Here is a 22,159-nt window from a genome sequence, read left to right on the forward strand (position 1 = left end):
ATCATGGCAGAAACAGGCTACCCCCAAAAAATGAAAAAGAAAAAAAAACAACTTGAATGGGATCTGACAGCTGCAGAGGTGGAGCACAATGCTTCAATGTAGATGTGAATGCGTTGTTAAAGCAAATTTCATGTCATCTAGATGACAACATTTTTGAAGAGGACAAAGTGCAAATGGACACCGAAACGGGCGGCACATGCCGTTATGCCGTACCGTACCGTACCTTTTTCTTTTTTTCTCTCTCCCTCTTTTTTTTTTGGGGGTCAACTTGTCGAGCCAAGCAGCTGGCATCCATCATCATCCACTAGTAGTTTAGCAGTCAACGAGCCTGCGTTGATTGAATGCTTCACATTTTATTTGGCATTAGAACATTTTTGCATTTCAAAACAGCTTCAACTTAATTGCTTTTGCGGAAGCATGAACTTTGTGCAGCTGCGAAAATGAAAGTGAAGGTAACTATAAATTAAATTATATGGCTACCATATATCAAAAACTTTATGCCGAAATCTTATGCAAAATGCAAAAATGTGTTTGCAATAGAGCCCAGAGATCAAATCAATTACTTTTTGTTGCCAACGTGTGACCAACACTTGCTCTGAAGCCACAAAAAAAGGGGAAATGGTTGAAAACCCATTTACAATATTATGCTCAAAATGCAGCAAGCCATTTTGATACCCACATTTTTTTTTAAAGCTGGGCAGTATTAATTTGTGATCAATGCCTTATTAATGCTTGGTAAAACCTTTTAAACAACATTCGTAAATCCAACAATATTCAAATATATATTTTTAATTAAAAAAAAAATAGATTATAGATAAATATAGCATGAAAATGAATGAATTTCAATGTTTGAAATGTAGTCAGAAATATTTTTAATAAAATTACAACAACAAAAAATACTGAAAACCATACGAAAGATGAGCTCATTATTTATATATTTCCTCTATATTTTATAACAATCTATTAGATATAATTCTGGTAACAAAAATCAATAAGAACATAGGTAAATTTCATTAAAAGGTATATATACATATATTTATGTATAGAGTGTATAGAGTCCATTTCCGATATCAAACAGTCATAAAAGCAGAATTAATTTAAAGGTATAACTAGAATATTTAACTATAATTATGTGCAACTATTACTATATATAACTAGAATGTGCTATAGATAAAGATATTCTGTATTCATCACATATATAAAGAATATATGATAAAGAAGTATGCTATAGATAATTCTGGTTTTAACGACCTTTCTTTTTTATCTCTTTATTTATTATTATTAGACTCGCGGTAGATTTTGATTATAATAAACTAAGCCCCGGACCTTGAGCCAGCTAAATAAACAGATATGGAATATCTTTTGATCAATTCTACTATAAAATGATATATTTTTATGCGAAATACTAGAGCCTCTTTTGAACAATCCTATCCTGAAATGCTATGTTTATACAGGGTACCTTCTATTCTACATTCCGAAACATTTGTTGTTACCATAATGCGCATCCGTTGTAGCTGTTCTTGTTGTGCTTTGTGGCAACGCCATTAGCCCAGTCTCTAAGCCCACATAAATCAAGCAAATTGTTTAACGCGCGATTAGCAAAATTTTACAATAATTTTCTTTTGTTGCCGATCTGTTTGCTGTTTTTGCATGTTTAGCGGCTGCTCCTATCCATATAATATATATGCATATACATGTATATGTATATATATGTATGTATATATATTATCTGGCCAATGAATGGGTCTGTGTGTGCCTGTCTCTTCAGTGCGTGATTGTCTCTTCTTGTGGGCGTGTACTGTTGAACATTTTCCAAACGATTTGCGGCATACGCCGCATTGAATGTTTTTCACGCTTAAAATGCTCTGCAAAATGATTATTATGATTAATAAATAAATAGGCAGGGCGGCCAAACAGCACAATATGCAGCAGCAACAATAAGAAAATTCGCCACATTTTCCAAACAGCCATTTAAAGGGCCGTCAATGCTTGACGAGCTTTTCGGCGCTTTAATCAAGCTGCGTATACGCAATGTGTTGCCAATTATAAACAATGGCACAAATTGGTCAAATTGTGCAAAGAAAGTTGATGCTAATTTGAATTTCCGTTAATATTTTTACCATTTTGAGTAATATTTGGTTATTAATAATGTGAATTTAAAATAAATATACATTTATCAGTTACTTATAAAAATTGAAAATATGAAAAGTTATAAATAATTATAATAAATTATTTATTAAATACATTAAATAAAATTAAATAAAAAAATATGAAAGCAATAATAAGAAATTTTGATAATAATTTATTATGATAAAAGTATTCAAAAAATATTTAAATATATATTATATATATTAATAAATAAACACAATAAAATATTATTATTAAAGGAATTTAATAAATATTAAAAACGTGTACTTTTGTGCAATCATAAGAATTTATTGTGGAAAATGTATTATAATAATATTAAGAAATATATATAATTATGTAATATTAGTAAATAATGATAATAATTGAATATGCGAAAAGTATTTTAAAAATATATAATTTAATAATAATAATTAAACATAATAATTTATTGTAATGAAATTAAATAATCATTATTTTATATGCAATGTAGAGTATTAATTTGCAGACATTTACTATTGCTTAAAAATAAATATACTATATGCAAAATTATTAATTATTATAATTAAAGTAGTCTTCTATATTTGTTTGCTATATTGTAATTTAACAGCATTCGCAATTTATTCTCTCCATTTCTCTAAACTTGTTATTTGAATCGTATTTTCTTTTATTTAATCGGTTTTTCTTTGCTTTCTTTTCTGGTCAATTTTGTAGAAACAATTTATTTTGCGTATTTCTCCCATTGTTTTAACGAAATGGTATAATAATAATTTCGCTTATGCTTACGGCACACAGCAGCGCGCACAGCTGCTTCTGATGGCCACGTTATCCTTATGCCATTCGAACCCAACCCCCAACCTTTGCCCCTGCAGAAGACCGAACAGCTCCCTGCCCAACCTTGGAGTATTAGCACAGGGAATCTCATCTTGTTTACACTGCATGCGGTGCTTGTGTGCACGCCCATTCATATTTCTAGGCGTGGCTGGCTATGAATTATCGCCTGCCAGATGAACATTTAATGATGTACACAACAACGGCGACGATGCCATCGATGTTGATGATGCCGTTGTCCCTGTCGTCATCCTTACAGCCATTGGCAATTTTAATAAATTTAACAGCTGAACGCATCGCGAAACTTTCGCATCTTTCATCTTTTATCAATAAATATGCGATAGAGCGGCCCATAATGGTGGAGGAGCGGGGCAGGGGTGTTTGTAATACTCGTTCCTTGGGCAGTTGAGTGTCGATGTCAGGCAGGCAATTAAATAAATGTGCAGCAGCAGACTTCCCGCAGCCACACGCCCCCAAGCCCAACACGCAGACGGCCTTTAACTTTTCGCCTGCTTATTGACAGGCCATCAGTGTTGAATTTATGGAGGCTGGCTGTGATTTATCAGACCATTGCACACAGGACACACAGACGGCTGGCCAAAGGACACGCAGTACAATACACACATAAACACACACACACAAACACACGCACACACTGACACACTCTCTTTTGCACAACTTACCGATAATTCGAGTTAAGCTGCACATCGCCAATGGCCACATTCTCGAACAATGTGGGGCAGCAGGTCCAACGTGCCCAGTAGAAGGTGAAGTCAGTTGAATCATAATGCTCGGTGAAACGGCACTTGAGCACCAGATCGACGCCTTCGCGTGTGTCCAGCGATTCATCCGCGGCAACAGCCAACATCCAAAGCCACAGGCATGCTGCAATTGTGAGAGAGAGAGAGAGAAAAAGGATGAGGAAAAGCGGTTTAATAGAGAAGGGGTATTACATGGCAATGCAATTTGATTGTGTAAATTTGCAGCGCACATTTAATTAAGAATACGCCGTACAGTAAATCCTGCTGCACACGAACCAACTGCAACAACAACAAACCAAAATCCCAATACACATAGAAATAACTAAAAAGCACACACACACACGCTCACAGGGAGGGGGTGAGGGTAAATGTATCCGCGGGCTGTTTGCCTGAACGGATTTGATTTATTTTATTATCGGAGCAACAGTCGCGGGTTCCGGCAATCAATACTAAAAATATTGTTGAAATTGTAGAAATTGTAAATCTCTCGCCAACAGAATGAATAATGCACACACACACACACACGCACGCACACACTGTGGCTCTATGTATATATGTACATTTGAAAAACTAGAAATAAATTGAGAAAATTTGTACTCCGATGTGTTCCACAAATGTATATCGACTCAATTACATTAACATTTTACAAGCTCGTATTTATGGAGGCGCGTGTGTATAAGGAAATCAAACAGGGGCCCGTTTCGGCAGTTCTTGATTATAAATTATTTATATGTTGAGCATTTTGTATGCCGATAGTCATAAAAGTATTAGAAAGGGCCTAAAAATATGGCGTGAATATGTGTTGGATAAGCATCTATAGATCGTACTCAGCTCTCTGTTTAGCAATCTATCTGATAGACTGATATTTCTGGTATATAAAATTAATAATGTGTTAATTAAATATGTCATATATCGTATCCAATTTGATTACTTTGGATCGCTAGTTGATAACTTGACAATCGATATGTTGATCTAACTTGACACTCATTAGATGTACTATGCTCCTCATCTTATCATCATTGATCTTTTAATCAAACTCAGCATTTACGAGATTCACTAATTTCAGATATCTGCAAAACGTAAGCAAATGTCTACAGGGTAATATTCCCCTCTCGTTTTTATTTTCAGGCAATTCAAAACATAAGTGATTCTTTTATATTCAAAAACAATTAATGGGGAAAATAACAAAAAATAACTTTGATAATTTCGGACATCAGAACTAACAGAAATTAGAAATGTGCATTTACTCTAGTTAACAACATTTCCAATTTAGAATTGGACGTTAATATATTGCTAACTTTTTGAGGACATGGTCTAATACAGTAGGGTGTTTAGATGATTCGGCTCGTAGGTAGGTCGCATTTTTCTATATTTATGTTTGGTACTGATGGGACTTTCAGAAAATCTAAATTTATTGACAATAAGAAGTCCGCCTACAACCGAAGCATTGATATATATGTAGGGTATGATATATTTTATTATAATTAAAAAAATATATGTTTTTTGATAATATAAAAAGTGACAATAATTGTTAATCTAGCATATAGCGCTGCATTCCACATAATAACTGCACCTTTCTACAGGGTATCTCTCGAGCAGCGCACTCTTTTTAACTTAAAAAGATCAAATTTAAGCAGAAACCCATTTTAATGTGTTCCAAGCATTCCAAGATTGCAGCACGTTTGAAATAATTATTAAAAATATGGAGAAATCGATTTTGATAAAGAAATCAAATTGTTTTGGGAAATGAAATGGGCAAAAATTGAGTTGCCACATTGTGTGGTATCTATTAACAGTTTGAGCAGCACTGTGAATAAACAACCAAGCGCACAGTTCAATCAGTGTGTGTGTGTGTGTGTGTGTGCGTATGTGTCTGCAGCTAAATGGAGCAAATGGTCGAGTGGCTGCCATTGGGTCGAGTGTGACTCGCCCCCACCCCTTGCCACCCCCCGCCCGCCTCCCACTCCGGGGAGAATTGTTTGTACATTGTTCGGAGCGCTTAGTTTTAATTTGTCTGCTTGCAGTTTTTTAACCCATCACAGCAGCCAACCCCTAGCATGTATTTTGTTTGCGCAAATCTGTTTTTTGTGTGCAGTGCATATACATATATGTATATATATAGATATATATGTATATACAAAACATTTTTTTTGCCAGCTCTTCATTGTTCGCTCAGACAGGACACAAAAAATAGTAATAATAATAAAAGAGTAGCGAACTAAACGCGCAATGTGTACACATGCATTTGATATTGTGTTGAGATTTTTCACTCTGCCACATAAAACAAACAGCTCAATGTACTCAAGTTGTGTGGGAGCGAGGCGGAGGGCCGGCAGGGCGGCAGCTGCATATTCAATTGCCGCCCGCAAAATTTTTTTACCATTCGACTACTTTTTGGCATAAAAAAGTTGTGTTTCAGCTCGTGCGCTCTGTGTTATTGTAATTAACATTGCGATTGTTGCTGTTGCATGGCCAGAAAAAATATCAAAGCTGAGTAAAATGTTACAGATATACCAAAAAAACCATACAAAATAAATAAATGCAAATAATTGCAACATTTGTTGGCTTAAATGCTCGCAGCATTTTGCTGAAAATATGCATTCCCATTTCCACTGATTGATGCCGTTTGTTTGACTCTCTGTTTTATACTTTGATTATGTGTTTGAGTTTTGTTAACATCCTAAAATATAATTTGTACACTTTTTAAGCAGCATTACGTTAATTGCAATTATTTAAACCTTTTATGAAATTAATATTAAGGCAAAAATTAACTAAATACATTTGAAAAAATTATGATAGAGTTGTGGAGGGGCAACAGGAAACACGGCAAAGCAAAGCAAGGCAAAGCAAATGTGCAGCTGTGAATTAAATTTTGACTTTGCTGTTGGCTGCTTTTACCAACGATTTGCATATATTTATGCAAATAATTATAAACGTTTGCTGGCCAGCACAGGAGCCACTGGTCAAAATATCCCCCTGCCGCCCTGCCCCTTCTAGCATTATGCACACGTATTTGTGCTTATGTAAACTTCATATGCATTTTAATAAAGTTTTCGTTTGCTTTATTTAAGTTGTTTGCTGGTAAATTAAAATATGCGCGTTGCCAAAAGAAAAAGACAAACAAATATCGCTGCATTAAAGAGATAAATAAAGTTTTCTGTGTTATGTCAAGATATTTTTTTTACATTTTTTTTATGCCGCAATGTAAACAGAATCTTGTTTGGACACAGAGCTGCACGCCAATGTGCATTTTAATAGTTTAAAATACATTTTAAAAACCCGCTGATAGTTATGTACATTAAAGTTTCGCCGGCAAGGTCCAAAAAGAGTTTCAATTGATGAACAAACTTTCAATTAGCAATTAAATGTGTTCGCTCGATTAACTTTGCCACAATTAAAATTTTAATTTCCAAAGATTTTAAAATATTTGCTCAATTTTCGATCAGGTATGCTCAGCCTTAAGATGCCCTGCAGTTATACTTATTGTTAACATATTTTTATACCCTGAACTCATTGAAAATGGGCAAAAAGGGTATCATGTTTTTCTATATATGTATGCAGTATAGCTACCGCTTTTTTAAAACCTTTTCTACTTTCAACCAATCTCCACATAGAAAGAGTTCACAATGTCAAGCAACAAATAATCTATGCCAATTTTGGTTTTTATGGCACTCTCTCACAAATATCTACTGACTAACAAATGTAGTAAATCCCAAGAATCTAATTTAGTTTAATAGAATTTATGCACAACAACATAAAAATCGACTCAGTGTGTGGCTTTACAAGCGATTGTGTGCGACTTGTAATAATTAGCCATCATTAGGGCTTTAGCACACACAGCCACACACACACACACACACATGCACACACTACTTCTTTGTATCTTTTCCGAGCATTCACTCATTTATGTATTTCTCTGGTGGGTTTATGAATTTTTCAATTGTGCTGCTGCTCCTTTGGTGGAACTTGCTGTAGTTTCGAGTGCTTAAACATTCATAAATGCAAGTGCACACAGCTCACTGGCACGTCTCACTGGATGGTGGGCGGGGCTGCGTGGGTGGAGGCAGTGTTTGGGCCATGGTATAAGTTGACTTTTGAGGTTGTCGTCCTGCTGCTGGTTCATTTGCCTGGGCACACAGAGATGCCGGCACAAGTCAAAAGTCTACGAATTGCAACCAAAACAAAACAAATAGAAAAAATTCACACACACACACTCACAACCAACAACAGGCAGCAATAAGAAAAACTTTTGCCTTGCATTTTTTACTCAATTCTGCTGTGTTCTGCCTGAGGTTTCCACTGGCATTAAGGGGGGGCGCATACGACTGCGATGTCTTCATAAACCAAACGAAATCAAAACAGAAATGTAAATAACATCATAGCCGAACAAGAAATGCACTGAGCAAAACAGTATGCGATTTGAATAGGAAATGAAGCTCTTTTTAATACGATTTTCTAAGTGCACACACGATACAGACGCAGCTCTGCCCAAGACACGCTTGGGTGTGTGTGTGTTGTGTTTGCTTGATTTAAGATTAAAAGAATAAAAAAAAGTGAAAAATATGAAATACTTAATTAAAGTTTTATGCGACTTTAATTTTTATTTTTAATTTAAAATTAAAGTAATAATGAAATAATTCAGAGTATATATATATTATTTTTTTTTAAATATTGTGAAGGGTTACAAAAGATCTTTAAATATTTTCTATCTCAGTATTGGACTTTTTTTTTATAAAACTGTTCTTAAAATACAAGACATGAGTCATGATTTCACACCAGCAAATAATGTTAAATAAAATTATATAAAATAGCATAGTTCATAGAAATTTCATAGTTAGTTTAATACTTTAAATTAATCGATAACTAAACGCGACAGATTAATATTTATGTAACATACACAACTTGGCTGATCCAAGCTTTTATAATTAATTAATCCAACATGTGTCAAAGAAATCTGTTGACGTTTTCCTATTAATATATTTTATTTCCAATTTCTATTTTGTTTTCTATTGATAACAAACTTTCATTGTGATTAATAACATATGAAATAGATATATAAAATTGCTGCTAGAATTAAGACGGCGATCTCTCAGTTAGTCAGCGCAGTCAGTCGGATTGCCCCCGTTCTCTGTTTGTTCAAAAACACATCTCAAGATGTGTTCATTACGAACAGCAGAAGGCATGGCATAACCGCATAACAAACATAACTCAACTCAGCTCACAAAAATACTCTTTAAACAGGATACTTGAGCATACACATACTTCGTGCGGCCGCAGTGTAATGCACTTTTAGCACTGCCGGCGTCGACGTATGTTTCCTGCAACTGACTATATCTCGCTGAGAAACGCCTACCCCTTCCCCTTTCCCTCCCCCTCACACACACACACACACACACACTGGGGAACATTCCTTTGATGGCCTTGCCCAGAACCGCTCTGCACTAAACATCGTTGTGGTTGTTGCTTGCTTGACTTGTTTGTAATTATTTATTTCATACTCGTATAAAGTGTAGCATACTTTTGTGCGTAGACAAGAATTATGGCAATGCTGCCAGTTGTTATTTGTATTGCACAAGTGTTCGTGCGTGTGTGTGTGTGTGTGTGTGGGAGTATGTTATATGTGTGCGTGTGTATTTTTTAAAAAGATTTCATGCTAGAACGCCGAGGCCAACAAGCGACAGGACAACAACAGGAAGATGTTTGCCAGCAGTCGCCTCCTGCCAACTAATGTAAGTTGTTCATGTGTGTGTGTGTATGTCTGCTTGCCTCTATACTTAAAACAAGCTGCTTGGCTCGTTTACTTGTGGCCTGAACTTGTCTGCGCCTGCACACGGCACCCCCCTAATTCCCCGCTGCCTCAAGCTTATGCTTTTCTTTCAGCTTAATGCGAATTTCTGCTTTTAACAACAGCTATTGCATTTGTTGTTGTTGTTGTTGTAGTTGTAGTTGTATGTTGTGTGGCATAACGGCATAAATATAATATGCAGTCTCGCCTTTTGCTGTTGTAAAATATATTACTTTTTAGCCACCAGCTCCCCCGTAACAGCCCGCTCCGTTAACCCTTCAGCTGTAATTTCAGCTCATAACAATTACAACAACAGCAATTGCTGTGCAAAAATCAACTACACTCTATGTGTGTGCTATACATATATATATGTATATGTGTATAAAGCAGACCGTGTAATGTGCTGCTGACATGCCTGGCATTGTTGTTGTGCCCATTGCTGTTGCCGTTGTTGTTGGAGCTGGTGTTATGGCCAAATGTCATAAGTCTTTAGTTGTAGGCACAAAGTTGGGGCAAAGCAAGTTGCCTTCTGTATAACATTTTGGTCACGGTGTGAGTGTGTGTGTGTGTGTGTGTGTGTGTGTGTCATGTGACAAGCATATGGCAAGTGATGCGCTTAACAAGATGCTGCTGCAGCTGCAACAGTCGCATTTATTGCTGCAGCAAATGATGCAAGCTGCCACTCGATGCGCTTACACAGCGCAAACACATTGAACACAAAAGACGGGCGGGCTCAAGGTAAGCTGCTGTTGTGACAAATATTTGCGGCACATAAAGCATAATAAGCAATATGGCCAGCAGTATATATATATATATATATATATACATATATATAAATGTATATGTACATGTCGTCAATAAATATACGAGTCCACGAAGCGTTGCAATTGAAACAATTGCACGTCAATCGATGGGCAAACAATCGCTTAAAGGCAACTCAGAAACTTAATGAAACCTGTCCCAAGCACACACAAATGAGCTGCTGCTTGTGGTGCACGTGCCGCAGCAGATGTGGCAGTGGGTAGTGTAGTGGCGAGGAGGGAGAGGAGGGGCAGGCTAATGGGTAGCGGGGGCTGGCCTTTAAAGTGCCGAGACAACTCATTAAAATGCCAGCATGTGAAACATTTTGCAAATTAACTGCAAACGTTGCGTATGCGTAATATGCGAGAGACTGAACAAAGTATTTGCTTAGCCCACCTCCTAAAGTCATCCCCTAGCGCCCCCTCCCTCGAAGCACACGGACGACAACGTGTAGGTGGAAGCGGTGGGCGGAGCTAAAGGCTGATGAGAATGACGACTAAGCTGGCAATTATAGCAATTGAAAGGCGGGGCTAGATTCGGAACCGAGGCGACTTGACAATGCGCTGTAAATAGCCAAAAAAAAAAAAAAACTTAAAATAATAATTTACAAATATTTAAAGCGATGTGTTTAAAATATGAATTGTGGAACATATCATTAAATTTATGAATTGTAAAATATATACCTTTAACTGTGTTTAAAAATGAATACCAAATATCATAATATTTTCATTATTCTTTTTAATTTGGGACCCTCAAATATATTAATAAATCAATAATAATAAAAATGTTTCAATTGATAAATAATGATTTTTGGAAAAGTATGACATAGCAAAGAAAGACAATAAGAGAAATGGCCAAGAAATAATAATAATTACTAATAAATAGATTGATAATTATATATAAATAAAATATATTTCAAAGCCAAGAAGTAAAAAAATGTATTTATGTATTTATTTTATTTATATTTTAACTATAATTTAAGCCAATAACTTAACCCAAGCTAAAATCTAATAAAGCCCCTTTACTTTATCTAAGTTATTAGCATCTAGTACTCGGCGAATAATTTTACAGATAACATATAAATAATAACAATAGCTAAATAATAAAAAAAATTATAAAAAAATAAATGTAACATGCTTATCAAAATAATCAAAATAAATAAATGCATTAACTATTATGATATATATGCTCATTAAAATAATAAACAACTAATATAAAATTAAAATAAAATATATTTTTAAATTTTTTAATACACTCTTTAAAGCAATAGATATTCCATATTTATTTTATTCTATATCTTATACTATATTTAGTGTTTTATGCTTGACATTTTTAATAAACAATAAAAACTATCTATAAATAAGAAAGCTGATTAGATTATATATAAAACCTTAAAAATGCTCTTTGCTTTACTTTCCTTTAATCCTATCTCTTGTTTGTTGTTTGAGAATGAAAAAATGAAATTTTTCGCAATTTTTTTTTGGTATTCAATTTAGCTCAATTTCAGAAAACTTCCTAAACAATTTTTCTATATTTTATTTTCTTTTCGGGCAGAATTGCTTACATAGCTGTTAGACCTGCAGCTCAGCCCGCAGTTATACATATATATATATATTTAGAGAGAGAAGGGGGGTGGCAAACTTTTACGCTGCGTATGCGTAACATCTGGCTAAGGCTAAAGTCAGTTGGCTGCTGGCTGTTGACTGTTGGCAGCTGAGATTGTAGATTGTGGATTGGGGATTGCCACTCAGAATACCCAATTCCACTTTAATTAAAACATTCGCAGTGCCTTTCCCATTTGCAGCTAGTAATGTTGCAAAAGTTGTCGAGCCGAGATACCCATTATACACACATATATAAACCCTTTGGCACACACACACACGAGAGTTCCTGTGTGGGGGCTGTGCACGTATATTACATAATATGCCATTAATAAAAGTGTTTAAAGTTCACTTAAGTGCCGCATGGAGCTTTAGACAAACGGAAACCGTATCAACAACAGTTAGTGCACACTAAGGAAACTTAAACTCGCACACAACGCGCTAGAAGGGAGGGGTTTGGGTGGGGAAAAGGCAGAAATTGAGATTGGTTTGCGTTGGGTTCGGTTGGAGTGGAAATTGGGTGGTTGGACAAGTTGAGGGGGCTGCTGCTGCGTGCGCTTACCTAGCACACAGTCTCGGGCACTGGATTCCATGACAGACTAACACTCGGTTGGATTTATATGCGACCAGCATCAGGGTAAACATGAGTTTAGGGGGGGGCACTATAAGTACAGGATAGTTAGATAAAGACAGCTAGCAGCAAGACAAATGAACAAATAGTGCAGCAATAGCTGGGTGTATGTGGATTTAGATGAGGGGCGGGGGGAGCCAGAAACAATGCTGGCCAAAAGAAATGCAGCGTCCCTCATTGAAATGAAAAATCAACGTCGCATAGCTCACAGTTCACATTGTGCCGTCACCAGAATAGCTCTGACTCTGCCTCTGATTCTGATACTGATTCCGAAGCTAAATCCAATTCTGGCTGCTGTCTGCTGGCTGTGCGCAAGGTGTCCCACTGTCCTGGCTCCGCTCGTTCATTTCCGCAGCCCGAGCTATGTTCACAATTGACTTTGTGGGCACAGTTTTGCCCTGCTAGCCAAGTCAATAAGGCACGCACGCAGCAAAAGAGACAGCACGAGATGTTTACCTTGGTGAACAAAAGAGATGGCAAGAAATACCAGCGTCTAATAACCGCAGTTTACTCGATTCACTCCAAGAAGGCATAGAGAAAATGTTGCTAGAATTGTAACACTTTCGAGAAAGCATAAGGCTTAATAAGTGTAGCGATTCTTGGGAGAAGATTTGTAGAGCAAGCTACTTATTTAAGCTTCTTTCTTTTTGGTTTCTTAGGAAAGCTGTAAAATAAACTAAGAAATTTAGTTTAGTCACATTTTATGGCAAACAAATGCCTTGACTTGTTTCTTTTTCTTTTTGGCTTGGGATATATGATGATAGTTCCTATCATTTAAAATTGTACATATAAATTTGTCTATTTGATTTTAGTATCTTTAAGAACCTGGATAATCAGGAGAATAAAATTAGAGTGCGCTATAAAAATAACTTGTTTAAGTAATTTTTATATAAGTCAGCTTTACTTTTCTAAAAAAATATATAAATATATGATCTGTGTTATCAGGCATAATTTAAGTCCATGATTTCTGTAGGCCGATCTTAATATGTCCTCAATACAATTTTCAAACTAAAAGTACTTTTCATTTGAAGGAATTCAAACACACAAAAAACCCAAAATTTCGCAAATTAAGAAAAAAAATCCATTTAATATTATTAATTGCATTTTCACATATTTTATAAGAAATTCCATGCTTAATATTTTTTTTAATCACCTGCAATTTTTAAATTTATAAAGATGAACCCAGATAAATCTATATTTAAATGTCCTATAAAAATGGGCGAACATTTAAATACCAAGAACTCCATTCAACTTAGTTTCTTATTATATTTTTTTAGAAATTTGTATCGCAATAAAATAATTTCATGATTTTTTACATATATATATTATTATTTTATATACTATTTTTCATATACTGCAATTTATATAAAATTTTGTTTAAGTTGCCAAACTAAATGTATATAATTTTCAAACAAGTACTCAAGTGTTAAGACATTTCTTATTGTGAAGAGTAGCTCAAGTTTGCGGCTTGCTTGTAGATAAATGTCTGCTCTGGTTGTCTGTTTGCATTTGTCGTGCTTTCGAATGTTTTGAGTGCCACGCCCATCCATTGATGGGCATTTAATTTGTCATAATTTGTGCGAAAATTGAAAATGGGCGTCGATTTGGAGCTGAAAGGATTTGGTAGGCGTGGTCCGGTGAGTGCATAAATCATGTGGTTAAACATGAAGCGTAATTTGCTGTAAATTAAATAATGCCAACTATTTTGTTTATTGTTCGGCCTGTGTACAGATTTCGGTTGCATACTTTTGTGCGACACTTGGCGAAACATGCAACAGCAACAACAACAACAACAACAACAAAAAACAGCTGCAGCAGCAAGAACAACAGCTGCTGCAACAACTACAGAAACGACTGCAGCAGCCGCCGCACTTGCCACACAATTTATGACTGCATTAATACACACACAACATGACACTCCCACACACACACTCACACACACACGTGCAGCTTGACCATTTTGCTGTGTATTCTTGTTTTGTGGCATATGCCACACAAGTCGCTTTTAGCTGCAATTTTTGTTTTTGTCCTTGTTGTTGCTTCTGTACTCTCAGGCCGGCAGCTGCCGCCTCTTAATTAAATTATGCTTTTAATTAGGCCTTCGTGTTTGCCTCTTCATTTGTTGCAACATTTTTGCGGCAACTAAAATTTTTGCAGCTTGTACTTTGATTGCAGTAATTTAATTAAGAGCTTTCGCCTTTGTTAAATTAATAATGCTGCAACAAGCTTTATACACACACAGAAAATTAACTTTCTACATGAAATCCTTCTGAGAATTAGTGAACTTAAAAGGAATTTATAGAGATTTATAGAAATAAATACAATGCAACATACATATGCGTTATATATGTGCATTTAATTATACTTCAAGCATTATAAAAGAGACAAATTTATGTTTAATATTTGTGAATCACGCTTATTTTAAAGCTATTTTAATTAAAGTTCTTGCGAACTATGCTTTATTAATTGACTTTAGTGTAAAGTTATCAGGGGAGCAAGAAAATGATTATTAAAGAGCCAAAGAAATTCTTTTGAACAAAATCGAATAATGTCGAACTAATTTATTATATGGACAATAAATTAAATGTCATTCATACAAAATCAAAGGTTATCTCAATTATATATGTATATGACTAGCGGGTACACCCAGCCCTTGTCCGTGGTACATATAAAATAAATTTTCATATGAATTTTGACCCAGAATAATGTTGCCTGATTTAGATGCAAAATTGATGTCAAGGCCAAACCATTAATAAAAATCCAAATCCTATGTAAATCGGTTGAGTTTTGACCGAGTTATGGGAATGGGAAATTTCGATCTATGTCCTCCATATAGGATATTTGAGGGTACCATTTTCGCTTGAATTTTGACCAGGAATAATGTTGCCAGATTTAGATGCCAAATTTATTAGGAGGCCAAACTATGAACAAAAAGCCAAACCTAATGAAAATCGGTTGAGTTTTGACCGAGTTATGGTGGTGGGAAATTTCGACCTATATTTATATAGGATATTTGAGGGTACCATTTGCACATGAATTTTGACCAAGAATCATGTTGTCAGATTTTAATGCCAAGTTGATCTAAAGGCAAAACCATAAACAAAAAGCCAAACCAAATGAAAATCGGTTGAGTTTTGACCGAGTTATGGGGGTGGGCAACTTCGATCTATGTCTTTATAGGACATTTGAACCATTCTTACATGAATTTTGACCAAAAAATTATGTTGCCAGATTTGGATACCAAATTGATTAAGATGCCAAACCATGAACAAAAATCCAAACCTAATGAAAATCGGTTGAAATTTGACCGAGTTATGGGGTGGGAAATTTTGACCAATGACCTGTTTATATTCTAATTTTATATCTTGGCATACTCAGAAAGAAACTATTTGAAACTTGAAGATTTTCATTTAATGATAAATCTTATATTTTCAAGATCAGCTCTTTAAATAAATGATATTTAAAACAAAAAATAAATAAATAAATGAATAATACAAAATTGTACATACTTTACCAAGTACCATTATATGGAAATATAATTTTATTTTTATATTTAAAAATTAAATAGTATGCTATTCATTTAAATTAGTTACATTATATAAAGAAAACTTTGTTTTTATGTTTAGGTAATTTTATTGAGAAATGTTTAAATCAATGATTGATCTTATATTTGTGAAGCTTAGCCCTATTGATATTTTTATAAATATATTTGAGCTAAGAAAAATATAATTCTATTTAATTATATTAGGCACATTTTACCATCAACATCTTCAGCTGCACGCTGTACTGCAAAGCTTATAAGCTTATAATTGTCTAAGCTGCAGAAACTCAGTTGATTCCATGGCATAAAAACATGAAGCTTCTGTTTATTCAATTGAAATGTAAACTTGTTCAGCTCTCAAGTCAACACCATTAACGAAAACAAAAACCAAAGCCAGAAAAACTCGTCTAAAATACTTACACATGCATATTTCATAAGAATAAGCCCAAAGAGATTTTAAACTTTTAGATTTCTCTCAGTTTTTTGTGTGATAGTTTTTCATCTTCTTCTTTTTTTTTTTATTGTAAGCTTTTTGTTGCTGTCATATTTGGTTTTCTGCATAATTTGGCATCTGGCATGGCCAAAGCTCTGCTCTATTTCCCATCCATTTGCCCCTGTCAGCCCCCTGTGCACACAGTCGAAAGGACTGAAGCACAAGGACGATGACGATGACGACGACGACGACGACGACGACGCTTATCTCAAATTTTGTGGCTAAACGCATATTCTAACACAAATTTTTGTCATGTTTTTGCCGTTGTTGTTTTTCTTGTTGTTGTTGTTGTGCGAATAATTTAAAAACAGGCACCTTTGACACTTGCAACTGACACTTTGCTATGTGAATGCGGGCTATGCAGGGGCTGCAAAGGCTGCAGGGGTCATCGAATGAGGTGATACCCCGAACGCTTTAATTTAATATGCCGTTGAGCAGACGGAGCAGCAGCAGCAGGAGCAGGAGCAGCAGGACAAAAACCAAATCCCAAAAGTGTACCCAAATCACTTTTGAAACTATCTGGCGCCTTGACGCAGTCCGAGTGCCACACAAACCGGCAGACACTGAGACAGGCGAACAGACAGACAGATAGAGAGAGCAATAGATAGCTAACAAAAAGCAAAAATAAAGGATGGCCTGCTGTTTGAGGGTCTGGCTAAACATTTTTGACCACAGCAAAAGGTTTGCGAAAAAGCAAACGACCCAAACATACATATTTATGAGGTCCTTGTGGATTTCCATTGAGATAAGCGGCCGGCATTTAGGCAACAAGCGATTGCCCAGCGGCGAACCGAACCTTTTTTTTTTGGTCTTGTTTAAAAATTTTGCATTTTTATTGACACAAATTTAATTTAAATGTTTAAACGACGGCCCCTCCTACTCCTTCGCCCCGTAACACTCACACACTTCCGATCGCCTACAGTTTGACAAGCAATGCCAATTGCTAGTTTTGTTTTTGTGGCCGGGCAACAAAGCAATTGCCTTGGCTCAGCACGAGCGTTAACTGCGTGCACCACGCTGCGTATACGTAATGAGCGTTTGCTTTAAGAGACGCGCAGAAAACCAAAAAAAAAAAAAAGTTAAGAAAATTAAAGCCCCAACAAAACACAAAGCAACCGAAAAAAAACTAACGAGCTGACTGACTCTAAGTGGACCAACTCGAGCAAAAACTGACAACAGCATGAAAAATTGTCACTGGCTGAGAGTTAAACCAGCAGCCGGGGCAATCACTGGGGGGGGGAGAGGGGCGAAGTGGAGGAGGCGAGAGAAACAGCTAACCATTGCCATGAGGCATCTTTGGGCATCTTTGGCCATTGCCATTGCTGCAAACACTCGAGAGTTACCGGAAATGTTGCTTAATAAAAACGGATATACCAATTTAGTTTTGTTCAAACAGCTACAAATACACCTACAACAACAACAATAGCAGCAACAATAAGAACAACAACAACAGGCATGGCCAAAGAAGCAATGAGTACCGGAATAAAACGGCAACAGACGACAACAGACGATATGGTTGAGAGTATGGTTAGCCATGGGGTTGCCTAAGGGCCAGAGGAGAAGCGGGGATGGGGGTGTTAGCGACTGCAAAGCTCAAATAAACACAAAAATAATAGAAATTCATTTAAAGTTAAAGCGCAAGTAAAACAAAGCGCACAACACACAAAAATAGCTGCGAAAAAAATGCAATCAAACGGGCAACAAACCCCAAACTTTGAAATACCCTAGAAGTATTTTTCATTTAACTTCCAAAGAAATTTTTAATGCACAAAAAAAAGAAAATGAAAAGTAGACTTTATTTATACAAAAATGCGAAGAGGCAGAGAACCTATCGATAAAATAATAGAAAGATCTTAAGCTAAGTTTTCTCAACTTTACCTTCTACATTCTTCGCAGGAAGAGAATTCTTTTAGCGGAAAAAGCGAAAATTCTGAGCGAAGTTCTGATCAATTGAATCGTATTAATTTCTTAATAATTTTAATTTACAAGAAAAAAAGGATTGTTATCGAATTGTTTCGATGATTCGTAAATTGTTATCGATACAAGTACATATAAAAAAACATACGCCAAATAGAATAGAATATTTAATAGACATTCTTCTAAGAGCTTATTTTTATTTTTTTTTTTGGCTCTCCCAGTCAGTTAGTCCAAAACACCCTGCAAGCACCAAACAAATAGAAGGGTATGCATACAAATAAAACAAAACAAAATAAAATAAAGCAAGGCAGGGCAGTATAAAAAAAAAATAGAAAACTGTGAAAAACAACTCAGCGTTAAAATGCACAGCGCAGTGATCAGGATCAGGAGGACAATGGGCCGGTACGAAGCTGCGGCATGTTGAACATATTTGCAGAGTGGGGAACTGTGGACTTGCCGCAGCAGCAGGCTTACGTGGGATGGATGTAGGGGACCTGGCCCAGGAGTAGGGGGGGCTGTACAGGCCGTGCAGAGTTTGGGTATATGGGGGTACTTGTAGGGTTTACTGTCGCTGAAGTTTAGCACACAGCTCGAGTGGAGCTATTTTTGCTGTTGTTGGTAGTTGTTGTTGCTGCTGCTGCTGTTGTTGTTGTTGTTGTTGCTGTTGATGGCCGCCAGGCCGCAATTTTTGTGTTTTAGGTTTTTAAGCTTTTTAGTTTTTTGTGTTGCAAGTTTCGTTCTTTTTTTGTATTTTTTGTGGCTCGCTTTTTTTTTGTTGTGCGGCCAATGCAGCTCGTTTACGATTGAATGCATTCGGCCCAGGCGAAGCAGAGTGCGACAGAGTTTTAGAGAACGAGAGAGGGCGAGAGGAAGAAGGCGCGAGTGTATTGTAAGCCAGGCCAGTCCACTAGGGGGCTTGTCTAAAACAAATGACCAAAATGACACATGGCCCACCAGCGACGGCACAAATATTTAGGCCAAAAGCCGAATTCCCCCCTCTAAATGCACATGGCAACAGAAAAAAAAATGAAATCGCATTGGAGCAAACGAAGCGAAACAACGCAATTCAGGCCATATATAACTCAGTAGGCTCATAATTAGACTACACGGCTTCTACCAATTTCCCCACGCCTCAGTTCTGCTCGGCATTCAACCAAATAGATTTGTCAATTTTTGAAAAGGGTTTAACGCGCAAAATCGTGCGTAAAATGGCTCAGAAATGTTTCTTTTTCAAAAAAGGGTTGTGTTGGGGCCAAGCTTGCTTGTGTTTGGAGACACAACTACGCACAGCAGGAAGTGCCCAAGTAGAAGCCAAACTGAACTGAGCTGAATTGAATCGAGCTGAGCCGAGCCGAGCCGCAGCAAGCGGAGCGGAGCGGAGCTAAACTAATGGCTGGGAACAAAATGTTGTTTCAAGCTGTGTGCACGAGCGAGCTCAATGATATTTTTCCTTGTTGTTTTGCCTGGCGTTTGCGTGTGTGTGCTTCTTTTTTTGTATTTCTACATTTTTTTTTTCTTGGCAAAAACCGTTCCGGCAAAAGCTGTCATAAAAATTCGCCATAGGAAACAGCCGCCAAAACATACGCAATATTTTTTTGCTTTTTTCAAAATGAGCACAACAACACGAAACGTGCGGAACCAGCTGGGCATAGAGCAGCGTTTGTTAGGCCCGCCTTCAAAGGAGTACAAGATAAATAATAGCCGCCACTGATGAGAACAGGCAGCACCATTTGGCTATTGGATTGTGGGCCGGGAAAGGCAGCAGCTCGCAGAATTGGCTGTGTTTTTCGTTGTTCTGTGGGGGAGAATGCAGAAACAAAAGCAAAGCTAATACAATTGAGAGCTCACATGATTGAGAGCTTTAGCATAGCCTGAGGTTGTTCTGAAAGTATTACTCAACACGTTGAGATAAGAGGGGACACCCGGAGTTCATGCAATGCACGAAATGATAGATAGGCAGTGCGAATCAATTAGAAAAGTATTATGTCAGGAGGCAAGCAGTTGCAGGGGATAGATGGGAAGAAAGATGGGCAGATGAAGCTAAATAAAAATAGATATTGTATTTAGAAAGAGATTCGATTTTTTTGTGTAATTTAAATTAAAGTTAATAAAATTCTGACAAGAACTAATCAGCCAAAGTTTTTATAATTGTGTAAGAAAGATTTACAAATATTCATTTCTTTGATTAATTTTTCAGTTAATAGTACGTTAATGAGTCCACACCATAAATTACGTAAATAACTAATTATATCCACATGTTATCAATGTTAGAGATGTGACCCAAGCCCATGACTTAGCAGTCAGCTTTTGTTTGATAGTGCTATATTTTTGTAGCAATCAGCTATGTATAACAGAATTTCCTTAACATAAGCTCAGTCGCTGTTAAGTATCAGAACATTCTTTATCTGTAATGTTTAAGAAAATCAGGATATTTTCAATTAAGATAGTTTAGAATAACTTTTTTTAGCACACTTGGATCGAAACCTTTTGTCTAAATTCCTGATGAAAGAAATGGGGAAATTCTGTGTATGCCCATGTCATTCAGCACAAGCCAAATAATATATGTAGGATTGTTTAAGGAAAATAAAAGACTGCTTTCTGAAACGCACAAAAGCCGACGTTAGCTTTTGCGTTAGTTATTTTGTTTTATTATATTCATGGCCATACCCAAGAACTTGAGCCGATAAAATCTGCAATTCTCGTCCCCTAAAACGCCGCCAATCGCTGATTAAGCAAATTATCCAGTCCTTGGGCTATACAATGGAGCGTATGCCACTGTGAATATGTTTTTGTATGTAGCCCTATTCTGCCTTCAGTCAAGGACCTATACAATCCGCTCAATCAGGCCAAGACAAACAATCAGGATTCGCATCCCTGGAGCAAACATCAGATTGCAAACACAGCAACGAGCCGCGAGTGGCAACAGAGAGGCCTGCACTAAGCCGCCGAAACAGTCCAAACTACTTAAGAGCTGCTGCCAACAGCGACTGGAACCCTAAACTAACCCCTGCATCGCGTTCCCTGCCCCCTGCCACAACCCTGTATCCCTTTGTCCACCTTTTGCTGATTAAGGTGCGACTGCCAGCATTAGGCATACCGGGCGTATGAGCGACGGCAACGTTGTTAACGGCGTTCAACTGTGACAAATGCGTTTGCCGGCTTATACACCACACACACACACACACACCCGCAGCACACACACACACATAACTTGGAATCTCATAACATATGTTTCTGTGCATGTTGGCAGCTTAGAAATATTATTTATGAACCAGGCAACGCACACAGACAATAAATGCCTTCCCCTAGCCCTGCCTTCGCCCATCTACCCTCACCCCCTCGCTTATTGTATGTACCTCCCATTTCTTTCTGACACTTGTAATTTTTGCTGAGGTTTTTGCACGTTTAGTAAATAAATCACGCGTTTCTTTTACCCCGCCTGCCAGAAGTTTCCCTCCCTTTCTTCCACCCACTTCACCTTCAGCTATTGCTGCCACAAAATGCTGTGTGCCATTTTTTATATAAATAATTTGCTTTTGGGCAGCGGCTGGCCAAAGTTGGTCAGCTTTGTTGTTGTTGTCAGCTATACACTGAGCAAAAGAATCCTATTGTTCATTTGAACTGCACTCATTTTAGCTTAAACAGAAATTATCACAATTTGGTCTTTCGTTGGC

The 22,159-nt window shown here is 36.7% G+C and overlaps 1 protein-coding gene across 3 annotated transcripts in view; it reads right to left on the reverse strand.

Moving 5' to 3' along the window:
• The window catches only part of fred (friend of echinoid), a 129,487-nt gene that overhangs the window by 63,299 nt on the left and 44,029 nt on the right, over positions 1-22,159 (reverse strand). For all 3 annotated transcript variants that reach the window (XM_064684771.1, XM_064684774.1, XM_064684773.1), the window contains exon 2: positions 3,639-3,840. In XM_064684771.1, coding sequence (XP_064540841.1) covers positions 3,639-3,840 — 202 coding nt within the window. The remainder of the gene's footprint in view (positions 1-3,638; positions 3,841-22,159) is intronic.

The sequence above is a fragment of the Drosophila montana genome, unplaced genomic scaffold (genome assembly GCF_035044405.1).
Source record: "Drosophila montana isolate Dmon_TW-CO22-7 unplaced genomic scaffold, ASM3504440v1 contig_2_1, whole genome shotgun sequence".
Lineage (NCBI taxonomy): Eukaryota > Metazoa > Arthropoda > Insecta > Diptera > Drosophilidae > Drosophila > Drosophila montana.